The 15,493-nt window shown below is 34.3% G+C and overlaps 1 protein-coding gene across 4 annotated transcripts in view; it reads left to right on the top strand.

Moving 5' to 3' along the window:
• The window catches only part of MYEF2 (myelin expression factor 2), a 31,660-nt gene that overhangs the window by 13,673 nt on the left and 2,494 nt on the right, over positions 1–15,493 (top strand). For 2 of the 4 annotated variants that reach the window (XM_040492604.1, XM_040492607.1), the window contains 8 exons: positions 40–103; positions 4,982–5,083; positions 6,575–6,625; positions 6,917–6,985; positions 7,229–7,327; positions 7,617–7,679; positions 9,395–9,603; positions 9,683–9,734. In XM_040492604.1, the coding sequence (XP_040348538.1) occupies positions 40–103; positions 4,982–5,083; positions 6,575–6,625; positions 6,917–6,985; positions 7,229–7,327; positions 7,617–7,679; positions 9,395–9,603; positions 9,683–9,734 (709 nt within the window). The remainder of the gene's footprint in view (positions 1–39; positions 104–4,981; positions 5,084–6,574; positions 6,626–6,916; positions 6,986–7,228; positions 7,328–7,616; positions 7,680–9,394; positions 9,604–9,682; positions 9,735–15,493) is intronic. The other 2 variants (XM_040492605.1, XM_040492608.1) reach the window with 2 other exon arrangements.

Genomic DNA, 15,493 nt, shown 5'->3' with positions numbered 1-15,493 from the left:
TTATGAATTAACCACACAATAAACTTTTTTTGCAATTAGGATGACAAGTCTGTCCCTCATGAAGACTACCGCTCACATGATAGTAAAACACCACAGTTACCACGTAAGTAAAAGTTATTATTAGAAGCAGAGCAGGCTATATATTTTTTCAATTTTATTATATGCTAAGCAAAACTCCTTATTTTTGCACCTATATCCCTAATTGCCCACAGTTTAGGATTAGTTTGGCATTATAGAGATAGTTTGTCATGATTGCTGAGGAAGACTGAGAAGATAAACATGTACCTTTTTTTTTTCTTTTTGGTAGTTTTTCCTTATTACAAAAGCAATACATACTAAAAAAATTGTTAAGTTCATATACATGAAGGGAAAAAGAAGTCCTTTTAATTTTACCACATGTAGTCTCCATTTTAATATTTTTCTGTATTTTTTATGGTCTTTTTAGGGTTTTTTTTTTTTACATAGTTGAGTACTACCATATAAATAATTTTTTTTTAAACATTAATCTGAAGTATTCCATGTTGGAAAATTCTTTTCGCATATTTTTATTGGGTGTGTAATAGTCCATTGTATGGATGCTCCCTAAGTATTTCACTGTAATATTAGGTATATTTGTTTGTTTTAACTTTTTTTTTCTTTAATTGCCAACAGAGTAATTCATGTCTTTCTGTATACAAATATTTGGTATGTTTTTGGTTATTTCTTTCAAGTATATTTACAAGTTCTCAGGTGTGCATATTGGGCAGTATTATTGAATTATTTTCCAAATGGTTATAAAACATAATGTACTTAACATCTTTGTCTCAGTGTTACATCTGCAAAATGAGGATGATAGCGCCTATATCATGGGGTTGGCATGAGTGTTGCATGAGTTAATATATGTATAGCACTTAGAACAGTTTTGGAATAATGTAAACACTCAAAAACTAGCTCTTCTTACTCTTTTACTGTACCTTCTCTGATTTTTATTAAGTTTTTTTTAATGATAAAATATTTTAAATATACAGACAAAAATAAAATTAATCATGTAGCTATCGTAGGCCATATTTGTTATAGATGATTTTCCTTTAAAATAAAATTTTACAGATAAGGTTGAGACTCCCCCTCTCTCCTGACCACCAGATACCATACCAAGAGGAAACAACTTATGAATATAGTGTTTATTGTTTAAGTTTTAGTCATTTGGATACACATTTATACATACACAAACATTATAGTTAATGGTTTTGCTGGATTTAAAATTTGGGGTGAGTGACATCCTATTGTATATATTCTGCAGCTTGCTGTTTTTGGTTTAATACTGTTTATGAGATGCATTTATATTGATGTAGCTCTTGTTCCTTAATTTTTTAATTTTTTTTTTTTGAGTTGGGGGGGGCAGAGAAAGAGGGAAAGAATCTTAAGCAGGCTCTAGGCTCAGCACTGAGCCCCACACAAGGGGCTCAAGCTCCCGACCTTGAGATCATGACCTGAGTTGAAATCAAGAGTCTGGTGTTTAACCGACTTGAGCTATCCAGGCTCCCCTGTAATTTCTGTTTTTCTAAGATTTTTACTATTTTTGTTCATTTTCAGATTTATTGGCATAAAATACCCTCTTAAATTTCCTCTACATCTATAGTTCTTTCTTCTGATAAATTCTGAAGGTTTGTAATTTCTCTTTTTCTTGGTCAGTTTTGCTTAGAGATTTTTCACTTTTATTTGTGCTTTCAGTTTCATCTTAATTTCTGCTCTTTAATATTTTCTTCTCTCTATTTTTGGGGGTTTAGTTTCTTATTTTTGTCCAAATTCCTTAAGTTGACTGTTTACTTCACTAGTTTTGTAGGCTCTCTTTCCTAATAAAAGTAGTTATAACTATAAATTTAGCTGTTGCACACAAGTTTTGCTATGGAGTATTTTTATTGTGATTTCATTTTCATGAAATTACTACTATGACTTCTTAAGCCATGCAGTTTTGAATTTCTAAATGTATGGGGCTTTTCATTGTTAATTTTTAATGTATTGTGGCCAGAGAAGATACGATTGTGATTTTTGGAATAATTTGGACTTTGTATTATGGTCTAATATCAGGCACTTTTTTAATACATATTCTAGGTGTGCTTGGTGAGTGCAGTGTTCTATATATGTCCATTAAATCAAGTTTGTTAATCCATTTACATTGTCTACATTTACATTACTACTAATCATCATGTGTGCTTGGGCTGTCAATTACTGAGAGATGTATATGGTAAAATTTCCCACTAGAATGTTGGATTTTCTTTTTATTGTTGTTTGTTTTTTGGTGTTTTTTTTTTTTTTTTTTTTTTTGGTTTTTACTTTAAATATTTTGACACTAACTTAGTAAGTACATCTAAGTTTAGAACTGATATATTTTCCAAATGAATCAAAATTTTATCACTGAGTGATTTTATCTTTAGTAACTAAGTCTTATCTAATATTTAAAAAAATTTTTTTTTTCAACGTTTATTTATTTTTGGAACAGAGAGAGACAGAGCATGAACGGGGGAGGGGCAGAGAGAGAGGGAGACACAGAATCGGAAACAGGCTCCAGGCTCTGAGCCATCAGCCCAGAGCCCGACGCAGGGCTCGTGGGCTCGAACTCATGGACCGCGAGATCGTGACCTGGCTGAAGTCGGACGCTTAACCGACTGTGCCACCCAGGCGCCCCAAGTCTTATCTAATATTGATATAGTTATAACAGCTTTGTTTTGCTTATTCACATTTATTATTTATGTGGGTTAATTCCCATTATTATACGTTCTATTTTTGTGCTTTTTACAGATATTTTCCTCCTATCTTGCTTTCTCATTTAGTGGTTAGCCAGGATTTGTAATATATCTGTGAAGTCTGAAGTTAATATAATTATTCTTTTACTCAGTAATAGAGTGACCTTTGAATGCTTTAATTCTAATCACTTTTTCTATTGAATTATATGCCGTTATTGCTCATTGTCTTAGTTCTGTATTGCTTTTTTTCATGGCCGCAAATTAGGCATTACTACTATTTACCATTTTCTTGGCTTACCTTTCTCTACTCTCACAGACCCTGGCGCTAATTTTTTCTCAAAGCATATATTTTAAAAGCTCTTTCAGTGAGGATCTGTTGTTAGTAAATTGTCTCAATTTTGGATAGTCATAAATGTCTTCAAAGGTAGTTTTACTGGTTATACAGTTTAAGATTGATAGTTATTTTCTCTCAGCACTTTGAAAAACCCCACAGTCTTCTGGCTTCCATTGTTGCTATTAAGTCAGCTACCAGTTAAAATGTCCTTTCTTTACAGGTTAGCTGTGTTCTTCATGTTGCTGATTTTAACATATTTGTCTTTGGTATGCAGTTTTCTGCAGTGTTGGTATGAATTACTTTTTATTGGGCTTTCACAATCGAAGAATTCAATTTCTTTTTAAGTGAACTCTGGAAAACTCTCAGTTCATGTGTCTTTGAGTATTTCCCTTTCTCTCTTTATAGGGCAGTTTTTTCCTGCCTCAGCCAAGTTTACCTTATCACTTAGAGTGTCATCTTTCGAGATTCTGCCTGGCTTTCTGCTGGGGCTTCCAGTTTACTTTTCCACTATTAATACTCTTCTAGTTATTTAGATAAAAAATATTCTCTGTTGTATTCAGACTTACTCTATATCTCTTCTTTTTGAGATTCACATTTTTATATATTCTTTATTGAGATATAATATGAACTCATACACTTTGACAGAATTAGTTTGTTATTCGAGTTAATCATTATTAATGTCCCTATTTTTCCCTTCCTCCCTTCTTTTGTTCAGATTATTGTAACTTGTCAAATGGGAGCCTCCTTACTGCCAATGATGCCTATACTCTTACTTTTGGTGAAAGCATGATTTCCCAGATCTGTGAAGATTTTTTTTTTTGTCATAGAGATATGAGATTGGCCTAGTCTCAAAGAGTCCTGGTTCCTTTTAGTGAAGAATGATTTCAGAGATGAAAATATGAGTCCTAGGTATAGACATGAGAGTATTGTTGATAGTCAAGTATGCTGTTGCTTTCAGTTAGACCATTTTTAGGTACTGAGCTGTTATCTTTTACCAGATGGCATTGATCTTTTCAATTACACAGCATGCTTCTGTATTTTATCTTAAAACACACACACACATTGTGTGTGTGTGTGTGTGTGTGTGTGTGTGTGTATATATATATATACATATATATGTATATATAGTATGGTTTTCTCAGCCCCTACCTCGTAATTGCTACATTGGCTAGCAAGAACATACTCAGATTTAATATAGTAAAATAAAATAGTTCCCACTCAACTGTTAAGTCTTTAAGGTCATCAAATTAACTTCTTAAAGTCTATTTTCAACAAATTTAATTAGTTTATTTTAAGAGAGGTAGTAAAAGGAATACTGGATTTAGAGACCGAAAACTTAATTGTAGTCCTACCTTAATCACATAGCTAAATGGCATTATACAAGTAACTTAAGGTCTCAGAAATTTCCTCCTGTGTGGAAAATAGATGTGAAAACACTTAAGGTGCCATATAAGTAAATAAATATGTCATGGACAAAACTAGGTAATGTAACATTTGTTTTATTCAATATTTTGTTTTCATTGTTGTTGACTTTTTAGTTGGATTTGAACCATCTTAAACGTAATTCTATTTTAAGTGGTTTTACAAACTCGAGCAAGATTCTCATTTTCAGATATGTATACCATTTATAAGGTATATAATATTATTCAAAATCCTCTTGGTATTTGATTAGTCCTTTTTAGAATGCCTTGAAACTAGGATAGAAGGTAGGTCTGCTTCATAAAATACTTCTCATTAATAAATGGTGTTATAGTGAGGCTTCTTCACTGTGCTGCATTCTGATGAAAACAAGAACCAGTGCTCTTATTTGCAAATTTGCAAAATTTTGGCAGTATTACGACAGGCATGTAGCTTAAAGAATTTATTTAGTGCCAGTTAGTTAATCATATATGGGCTGGTAATATCATTTTCATTTGTGTTTTAGGTGGTCTTGGAGGCATTGGAATGGGACTTGGTCCAGGTGGACAGCCTATTAGTGCCAGCCAGTTGAATATAGGTGGTGTAATGGGAAATTTAGGCCCAAGTGGTGAGTATTCTCACTTTCTTATTTCTTTTTAATGATACATTGCTAAATTTATAAAGCTTACATTTACTAGTTTGTAGTGTTTAAAGGATTCTGTTTTATAGTTGAATATTTAGGATGTCATTTAGCCTAAAAAAAGAATGAAACCTTGAGACCAGAGAACATGAAATAGAGTGAGCAAAGGTCAAGAGGGTTCCTCTGAGGCCAGCTGTGTTGTAGCTAGCCGTTTAGCACTTTGGATTTTAAAATGTCTTTGAGGCAGGAGGAGAATGTTTAACATAGTGTCTCGTGTATCATGGATATACAGTATTTGTGGAATGGCTGAAATGCTACCCTATCAAAAGCAAGTTAAATTTGTATTTATAGCTGGGAAGGTAGCTTTTCAGAGAGCTGTTTGGCTCTTTACATGGACTAATTTACAGTTTGTCTCTGAAGATTAGTTTTTAAACCTTGTGGTTTCAGAACCATTTTATTCTCTTCCAATTTGGTGGCGGTCCCAAAGTGCTTTTGTTGACATGGTTATGTTTGTCAGTATTTACTGTGTTAGGAAATAAAACTTAGAAATTCAAAAATATTTACAGATTTATTTAAAATAACAGTTATCGACTTGTATTAACATAAATATAATTTTTAAGAAAATGTTTTATTTTCTGTTACAAAATATTAGTAAACAGAGTGGCATCGTTTTATCTTTTTGGATATCCCTTTAATGTTTGGTTTAAGGCAAGACAGCCATGCTGTTATATCTGCTTCTGCATTTCGTTTGTTACATTGCGTACATCATGTAGTTTCTGGAAAATTACACCTTATATTCATGACAGAATGAGAGTAAACAGTCAAATAATATCTTAATATTACTTGATGAACAAAATAGTTTTGACTTATTGGACCCCAGACCATACTTTGAGAACTGTGTCTTAATTGATAGAGTACTAAATGCTCTCAGATTCCTGTTTTTTGCTGAGATGCTATAGCTAAACTTTAAAAAATCAGTGTAGCTATGGTAATTGGTCTGAATGAAATAGAAACTTTTATTCTTAGGCTCTCTACCTTCCTAAACAAAGGCTTTTTTATTCTTTGTTTTTTTTACTGCTCCCTTAGCTGCCATGTTGAAAGGAGTCCTTACTTTCTGACTTGACCTCTAAATCTGCTGTGGTGATACTTGTGTGTGTGTGTGTGTGTGTGTGTGTGTGTGTGTGTGTGTGTGTTGAAAAAAAAATGAACAGTTACCTAGTCCTAGATATTCTCTGCTTGAATGTGTGACCAGTGAATTTTGTTTTCTTATTTAATAAATATTCATAGAGGCCTTTTTGAAGACTCATGATTAGACAGCTGCTGTACATAGCACTTTAAAGTCTCACACATGTGCCCCACTGCTTCTCTAGCATTCCGTCATGACTAGACCAATGGTATCTTTTGCTGTATTGTGTTATGTCATTCTTTAGTCCTAAAAATAAGATTGACTGAACGTACATACTATGTATTTTATTTGAGGTATGGGAATGGATGGTCCAGGTTTTGGAGGAATGAATAGAATTGGAGGAGGTATGTATAAGCATTTGTTTTTTGTATGTACCCAGTACCATGTTTAGTAAATTAGAAGCTGTGTTGAGAATTCTAAGGGAAAAAAAGTCATAGTTTATTGTTGGCTCATACCTAAAGGCTGCTAGCAGAAACTGAGCCTAGTACATACTTAAGAGATGGGAAATGATGTGTTAAGCCCCTGCACATGGTAGAGTGGATGAAGAGCTTACTGGTGAGACATAACATTTACAACATGTACCTTTCAGCTATATAGCTAATAGTCAAATCTCAAAATTAATCTTTATTCCGTAGGAATTGGGTTTGGTGGTCTGGAAGCAATGAATAGCATGGGAGGATTTGGAGGAGTTGGCCGAATGGGAGGTAGGTAAATGTAGGAATGGGCACTGTAGAGGTCTCCAGAGGGCATATGGGGCATGGCGGGTAGAGACAGGCATAACAGGACGGGGGATATCATATGGCATGTGAGGTAAGTTGGTAAATCACAGACTTTTTGGTATTTGTGACTTTTGTCATCTTTTCAGTTTACTTTCATTATGTTCCTAAATGGATTACCATGTACTGATACACTTGAAAAAGGGTTAATTTGTTGCATAATCTTTTCAGAGCTGTACCGTGGTGCGATGACTAGTAGCATGGAGAGAGATTTTGGACGTGGTGATATTGGATTAAATCGAGGCTTTGGAGATTCCTTTGGTAGACTTGGTAGGGCTGGCTGCATATTTCTCCTTTTCCTTTTTGCAGATTATGTTTTTCAAAGTCTGTTTCCTTTTTTTGTGAAAAATTGGACATTGATAATGTTTCATGTAATTTATTGATGAAAACCACTTTAGGAATTTTAATGTACTAGCTCTCTTTTTCAGTAAATTACATATTTGAACCTATTTTTAGAAGACGTACACTTTTTGGTTACTGTACAGCTGAGAGCATAGTACCTTGGGAATTTTAAAATATGATTCTTCCAATTAATTAGTATCTTTCCATCCTTGTTTAGGCAGTGCAATGATTGCAGGAAGAATAGGAGCTTCTAACATGGGTCCAGTAGGATCTGGAATAAGTAGGTTTAAATTTTACTAGAATTTATTCAGTAGTATTTGAGTGCTTGCAAAAGACTTTGCAAGAGTAGTTATTATAGTATAGTAATATTTTGTTCTTATGTGTTAATATGTCTTGTCATAATTTAGAGAAACTTTGAGAGTTACTGAGCTTTTCTGTTTGATCACTGTTTGAAATTTCTAAACTAACTTTGAATTTTACCTCTTTGACATTTCTGAACTAACAACAGAGTATGTGTTAACTGTCAGCTAATCCAAGAAGCTCCGTTCCAACTGAGGAATCTGGGGATTTCCTTGATCATGTGTCAGGAGGAACTTTTGCTTTAGCACCAACTTTGTTTCCTTGCCTATTGTCTACAGCTGCTATTGGTGACTAGCTTATTTCATGTGTGAACATCTTGTGTCTTTTGCCCCTGTTACAGCACCTCTAGAGACTTCCTGAGGTTGAGAGCTAAGGTTGAAAGAGATGCTTATTTCCTTTCCTCTTAAACCTTTCCTGTGATAGAATCAAGAGTAGTTGGGGAATGCCACATTTCTTCCACCTGTTTCCTCTACCACATTTTAGGCCTTAATGTTAAATCTTAAAACATGGCTCAGTTTTTGATCTCTGTTGCTTACTGAGCCATGTCTCTGTGAGCTCTCCATACTTTATTGACTCCTTTAATTGATTGAAACCTCACAAATAGGAAATACAGCCTACTTAAAGTTTTCTAAGGGCAAATTCAGAAATCCTGTCAGCTGAAGATATTTACTTCCATTTTACCTTGCTTCTCATTCCTTTTCATCATTTTTTTCATCCTTGGCCATTTTCCCAGTAATCATAACTTCCCTACTTTCCTTTTTCACCTCAGTGTTTGTACTTCTGTTTCCCTAACTTTAGATTTGTTATTCATAGAAAGCCAGTGTGAGGGTGGTTAATTTTTGAAATTTCTCCATATGGGGATATTAGGTACAAGAGAAAAGAAAAAGTTTTGGGAATGTATAGGATTGGAATAATTAAAGGGAACTCAGTGCATAAGAATAAATTTGGTATGAGCTTTGAGTTAAATTCTCAAGCTCTGGCTAGAGGGGTGTGATTCCATGTTTTTCTATCTCCTTAAGTTCTATGTAATATTGAAATTAAAAGTTAAGTTTTCTGTGGTTATTGAAAATTGAATTGATATGAAAAGAGAAATTGCATGTGAAAATACTGAAGATACTGAAGTGAAAATATTATGTAGGAGAGTATGATAAGAGCAACAGTTAATGTGTTGGGAGTTGTAATATATTTTTTTGTTTTAGCAGTTATTACACATGGTATTAAAAAATAAACATGATAAAAACTATAATGTTAATGGATAAAACAGGTAGATAATTTACATAACTTAAATGATGTTATTTTATGATTGGAATAGAATTTTTTAGAAGTATATATGTGTGATGTATTAACATAGTGGCTAGAATTAACAGATTCTAGTTAGCCATTAACATTCAACTAACTGAATGTAGATCAAATTAAATTCTATTTCTTGGAAGATTGTTATTTTGTGTGTATGAAAATAATTTTATGTTTATGTATTATCTACTTATATAAATGAATTAATTTTTTTCTCCCTTTCTTTCTCAAAAATGATTCTGTCCCTCCTCTTTCCTTCTTCCTCTTCTTTCTCCTTTTTTCTTCCGTTTTTAAAAAAACACCAAAATTCCCCAACCCCCCCTTTCCGTTCTTGAAATCCAGGTGGTGGCATGGGTGGCATGAACAGTGTGACTGGAGGAATGGGGATGGGACTAGACCGGATGAGCTCCAGCTTTGATAGGATGGGACCAGGTATAGGAGCTATACTGGAAAGGAGCATCGATATGGATCGAGGATTTCTATCCGGTCCAATGGGAAGCGGAATGAGAGACAGAATAGGCTCCAAAGGCAACCAGATATTTGTCAGAAATGTAAGCAACTAAACGTAAAGGATACTTAAAATTATTTTTTTCTTTGTATATCTGTTACTAATACCTTTTTTCATTCTAGCTGCCTTTTGACTTGACTTGGCAGAAACTAAAAGAGAAATTCAGTCAGTGTGGTAAGTATACTAATGACTGCAGATATGATAATATTGATTACAGAGGAAAAACTGATTTTAAACCTTTAAACACTGTGTTTAGACCTTACCTGTCCAGAAGTCTGTTCCTGGATAGTATGACAGGTCTAATTCCACTTGAAATAAATTACGCTGCTCTCCTCTGACAAGGAGCAGTGCAAATTACTTCTAAATAACAAGATTTAGAGTAGAGCCTGTCATTGTCTTCTGTGGAGAAAGAGAGGGCTTGCTTTATTACCTGATTTTTAAAAGGTTAGTATATCATCATTGCTTGCGTTTAAAAAGATTTTTTTCTGTGGAAAGTACTAATGAAGGGTATACTTATTTCCTTGTTTATAGTGGAGTGCAGTGCATTGCCACCATGACCCCAGAAATGCTGACATCCAAATGATGTGGGAGTCCATCGACGAGACCCATTCTGCACATTGTTTCCTGTACAATACAGGAAACTTAGCTGATAGCAGAGAACCCACTGCCTGGAGTTCCTTAGACGGGTACATTCTGGTGGCCCTTCTAGCTCTTTTATAAACTGTTCTTGGCTATGATGGGCACTATGTACAATCTTGATATGTTCGTTAGGTCTGTAGAAGATTAGGTGGTTTTACTACTTGAAAAGGGGACTTTTGCTGCTGGGAGAAATAGTGTGAGTGGAACAGCGTAACAGATTTCCGGCCAGTATTTTTCTGCTTTTGCATGGTATCCCAGAGACTCTCTGATCACAATAGTAAGCTATATGGGTGGCCTGTAGTGATGAAAGGAAACTAAAAGTGGTACATTCAGTTCTTGAGAGTTGACAGAAAGTTAAGAGTATTTGGAATATATATTTACTTTTTTTGAGATCACGAAGGGGATAAGTTTAGTGTTCTCCCGCAAAAGTAGCCTTCAGCTCTTCTCATAAAGTGGTGGTGATCACTTAGGATCACGTGGATATCATCTGTGTTCTGAGTACCTGACTCTGTTGTAGTAATCTGTTCATAGGTTGTTTTTTTTTTTTTAATGTTTATTTTTTGAGAGAGAGAGAGTGTGAACAGGGGAGGGGCAGAGAGAGAGGGAGACACAGAATCCGAAGCAGGCTCCAGGCTCTGAGCTGTCATCACAGACAGCTGATGCGGGGCTGAAACCCACGAACTATGAGACCATGACCTGAGCCGAATTCGGACACTCAACTGACTGAGCTACCCAGGTGCCCCTGTTCATAGGTTTTCTTCCCTCTTAGATAGAGGCTTTTGATGCAGGAACTGCATCGTTTCATTCTAACATTTTTCATTGTCTTGGTATATATAGGAAGAGTTTATTAAATGTTTATGAGTGAGTTAAGTTTCTGAGCAGATCTTCATTCATTTATTCAGTTACTTATTCAGTCAATCAGTCTACAAATAGTATGTTTTTGGCAGTCTGCTTGTCATTAGAATTAGACATACAAACAGTGAAAGATAGTATCCTTGCCTTCAAGGAACATGCAGTGTGAATCTGTCAAAGATGTTCTTTTGACTCCTTTTGTTGATTATCTTTTTTTTTGGCTTTCATGTATATTCAAATAAGAGAAACTTAATGTTTTTTAATTGTAAAAATGTTAAAAATGAGGTAACTATTAAAAGAGTTACCATGAACAGAAAACAGAATTGTAATGTTGTTTTCCAGTGTTGGTAGTGTTTGTAGGAGTAAGAGGATCTATCAGGATGAGTCAGCAACATCTGGCCATGAACCCCATAGACTGCAAAAGAATGGACATGTTAGGGCCTTAGTGAATACATCAAATGAGGAGCAGTGGCGGCAGGTATAGGTCATATCTGTTGTAGTTTCAGTGAAAAAAAACAGCGCCAAATGAGATAAATGACATTTTTCAAAGTAGAACTGAGACACGAAAAGAACAAAGTGTAGTACACAAATGACATTACTGAAAATGTGACCAATATTGATTTGACTTTTCTTTAGCAGATGTGTAGCAGGCACATTTCTTTTTGAGGTCACATGTGAGCAAGGCTTGCAGAACTTTGAGGTCTTGTATGGAGATTCTTGTTGGAGTGGCATTGATTTGATAGATGGACATTAACAATTCAGACGTTTTTCTGAAAGGAAAAAAGTAGTATCCAATTCTACATTTAAAAAATGTGTACAGCATTTTAGCTAATAAAATGAAAGGTGGGGGCACCTGGGTGGCTCAGTCAGTTAAGTGTCTGACTTCGTCTCAGGTCATGATCTCGCAGTTTGTGAGTTTGAGCCTGGCATCAGGCTCTGTGCTGACAGCTCAGAGCCTGGAGTCTGCTTTGGATTGTCTGTCTCCCTCTCTCTATGCCCCTCTCCCATGCTGGCTCTCTGTCTCTCTCTCAAAAATAAATAATCATTAAAAAATTTAAAAAATAAAATTATTTTTTTAAAGAAATTATTATTCTTTATTTTCGCTCTCCTCTTAGGTCCTTTATTAATCTGTAGTATCGTGAGTGTAATGATTTTTATTTTTCTTACCAATTCTATTGTAAAAGCTTCTGATTTTTATTTAGATTTATATTAAAGTAATGCCATATTTAAATAATTCCCCACCATCTTCCTCTTTTTAACCTTAAAATGCATTGATGGTAAAGAAAATAAGTTAATGGGAATATAGAGTTAAGTGTTCAGCTATTGGCAACTATGGAAGTTACCTGGCTTATATGAATTGAACTATCCATTTTTCTGTCACAGCACTTTATTTTCAAATCTTAAGAGAGTTTTTTCTTTCTTAGTATGAGAAGTTTCTTTCTAACCTGTTCCAAGTCAATAATGACCTCTTTCACAGTAAAAGTCAGTTTTGTTGTTGTTTTTTTCCCCCCTTGAGCCCAAAGTGAGTAAGTATATCCTTTTGGTTGCTTCTTAGTAAAAGTCTAGTGGTACTCCATGCATCTTCCCCAGACAGTATCTGTCGGTAAATGGCTCACCAGCAAAGCCTTCTGCTTACCAAATGTCTATACAAATCTTCCTTGACTTACAATGGGGTTACATTCCAACAAACCCATCCTAAGTTGAAAATATAGTAAGGTGAAAATGCATTTAATTACACTTAGCCTACTGAACATCATAGCCTCACCTAGCGTACCTTAAACGTGCTCAGAACACTTATATTAGCTTATAGTTGGGCAGAATCCTCTAACACAAAGCTTACTTTATAATAAGGTGCTGAATATATCATGTATCATTGATTAAATATATATCATGAATATATCATTGATTAAATACTATACTGAGTGTGAAAAATAGAGTGGTTGTGTGGGTCCAGAATGGTTATAAATGTATGGCTTGTTTACCCTTGTGTTTGCCTGACTTACTGAGCGTTGTGGTTCATGGCTGCCACCCACTATCACTAGTATCATACCACATACCACTAGCCTGAGAAAAGATCAAAATTCAAAGTACAGTTTCTACTGCGTATCACTTTTGCATCATCATGATGTTGAAAATTGTAAATTGAACCATTATAAGCTGGGACCATCTATAGTGGTTAACTGTCCTTGATGGGGCAAATACAGAGGCCAAGAAAATGTATTTTAGGTTATACTACCTCAGTACAATATTTCTTCATACTTTGTAATTTGGGGGAAATTGTGTTCACATATCCCCAAACATAACAACATGAAGAATGAGTGTAGTAAAATAGATCTTTTTTTAATCCTACCCTATGTAATTCCTCAGTGACATGCATTTTTAAGAAGGCTGAGTATAAATAAATTAACTGAACCATTCAGAGTTAGTTGTAGTTTGTGCTAACGGACTCATATAGACATAGTCTTTCAAACTTGCTCCTGTATTTATTACACACTTTAGCTATACTCTGACTTGGCTTGGTATGAGGCAGGATCATAAGATTTTAGAACTGCAGTGCAAGGAAAGCCTGTTGAATTATTCCTGCTATAAACCATGTAAACAAATATAACTTTGATCCACAGATTTCCATTATGTAGTTTTCTGGATCAGTATGCTTGTTAACTGGCTAGAAAATACGAGACTTGGGTTAGATTTTATTTACTAAACCACGTGCTGCTTCAAGGATGACTAGTCGACTTTAACTCTGGCATATTTTAATAGTAAAACATAATGCAGTAACAGTAAAAATAATATATGAAGAGCATTCATTGATAGTCCTTTTGTTTGTAAAGAAACACTAAAACTTTGTTTTTTGTCCCTTATATCATAATTACAGCTTCTTATAGAGTATCTGATTTTGCTTTTTTCTTTTGTGGTTATGTTACACTTTCACTTTGGTAATGGCTTTTATTGAACCATTTATTTATTTTTGCTTTAATTTTGTCTATTTTTAGATAATGCTTTTATATCAGCATTTCCCAAAGCATACCCACAGGATGTTAATAGGCTGGATTAAATAAAGTGAAAAGGTTTCTTTCACTGCAGGATAAGTCATTTTTTAACTAGTATATGTAACAGCAATATGTTTGATTATTCTGTTGTACTGATTTCTCATTGCGTACTATTTTGTCCTATACTATTATTAAAACAGCAGTTCTATTTTCGTTTTTCTTGGAATCACACAAGATCAGTAGATATTTAAGTCATTTAAGAAAGTCCTCAGACTTTGTAATATGTAAATATAGCCAAGCGGGTCTGATTTTAATTATTGGAAACTAAATTTTTTTCTCCTCAATTATTTATCTTTAGAAAAGTAAATTATCTCAGTTGGTGTTTTTATGGGATTAGAAAACGTAAAACGCTTTCTGGTTCTATGCCTTGTGGGAGTTTTGAACAGTCTTACCATGAAACAAGTATCTATAAGCCACTTTCTGTAGCCTGAGTGTTCAGACTGCAAGAATGTGGAAGCATTTTGGTGGAGAGACCTTGTCAGATTGAAAAGCTGTGAGATCATGGTGGGGTCAGGAATTTGGGAGTCTGACTGTTGATTCCTAAACTGATAGAGACAATTTAAGAGAAGAAAGAGAGAGAGAAACTTGAAAGATTGAGACAGATTTTGCATGAGATAATTACGTATTTACCTTTGAAGTTTTGAAGATTTCTTGGCTTGAGTAAAACTTACTATTGCTAATAAAGCTGATGTTAAGAGAAGCCCTAAGTTTTTATGAAAGGTGAAAGTAGATAAGGAAGAACCTCTAACTTTAAAAGCCCTTGAAAATTCTCCACAGTAATCCACCAAAATCACTGTACTGTGCTGTCTTTGACCAAGGTATGCTTTAATTAAACTTGCTTTTTCCAGGTCTCAGCATTCACAATATTAAGAGGACTCTGGAAATTGCTCTGCATCTATCTTTAAAGTTTTTTAAAGTTTCATTTTATGTTGTTTATTAGAAAATGTGATTTCTATGTTTTTTGTTTTGTTTTAACAAATTGTAGGTTGGTTATATATTGTTTGAATTTACTTTAACCATGATAATATAATTTTTTCTGGGGATTAGTATGTTTTATAACTTCTAGAACAGTTAAAGGCTCCCTGGCCTCGGTTACAAGATCATGGTTTTGACTCATGACATTTATTAACTTGGACCATTTAGTTAGGGTGAGCAGTTGATTACCAGTTGGTTTAAAAAAATGCAGTAAGGGTGGGATTGGGGAAATGGTTGAAAAAACAAAAACAGAGTAGTCCAGGATGTTATAGATAATAAATCATTCAGATCAAGATTTAAACAGAAAAAAAAATTTTTTTTCTACTCCTGCATTGAAGTTAAAATAGATCCTATCACCTGGGAAAGGGCTTATGCAATTTTTTTTTTTTTTAATAAGGCTTTTATTATCTCCCTCTC

The sequence above is a fragment of the Herpailurus yagouaroundi genome, unplaced genomic scaffold (genome assembly GCF_014898765.1).
Source record: "Herpailurus yagouaroundi ecotype Mexico unplaced genomic scaffold, PumYag 184, whole genome shotgun sequence".
Classification (NCBI taxonomy): Eukaryota; Metazoa; Chordata; class Mammalia; order Carnivora; family Felidae; genus Herpailurus; species Herpailurus yagouaroundi.
The sequence above is the reverse complement of the archived record's forward strand: the minus strand, read 5'-3'. Positions and strand labels throughout refer to the sequence as shown.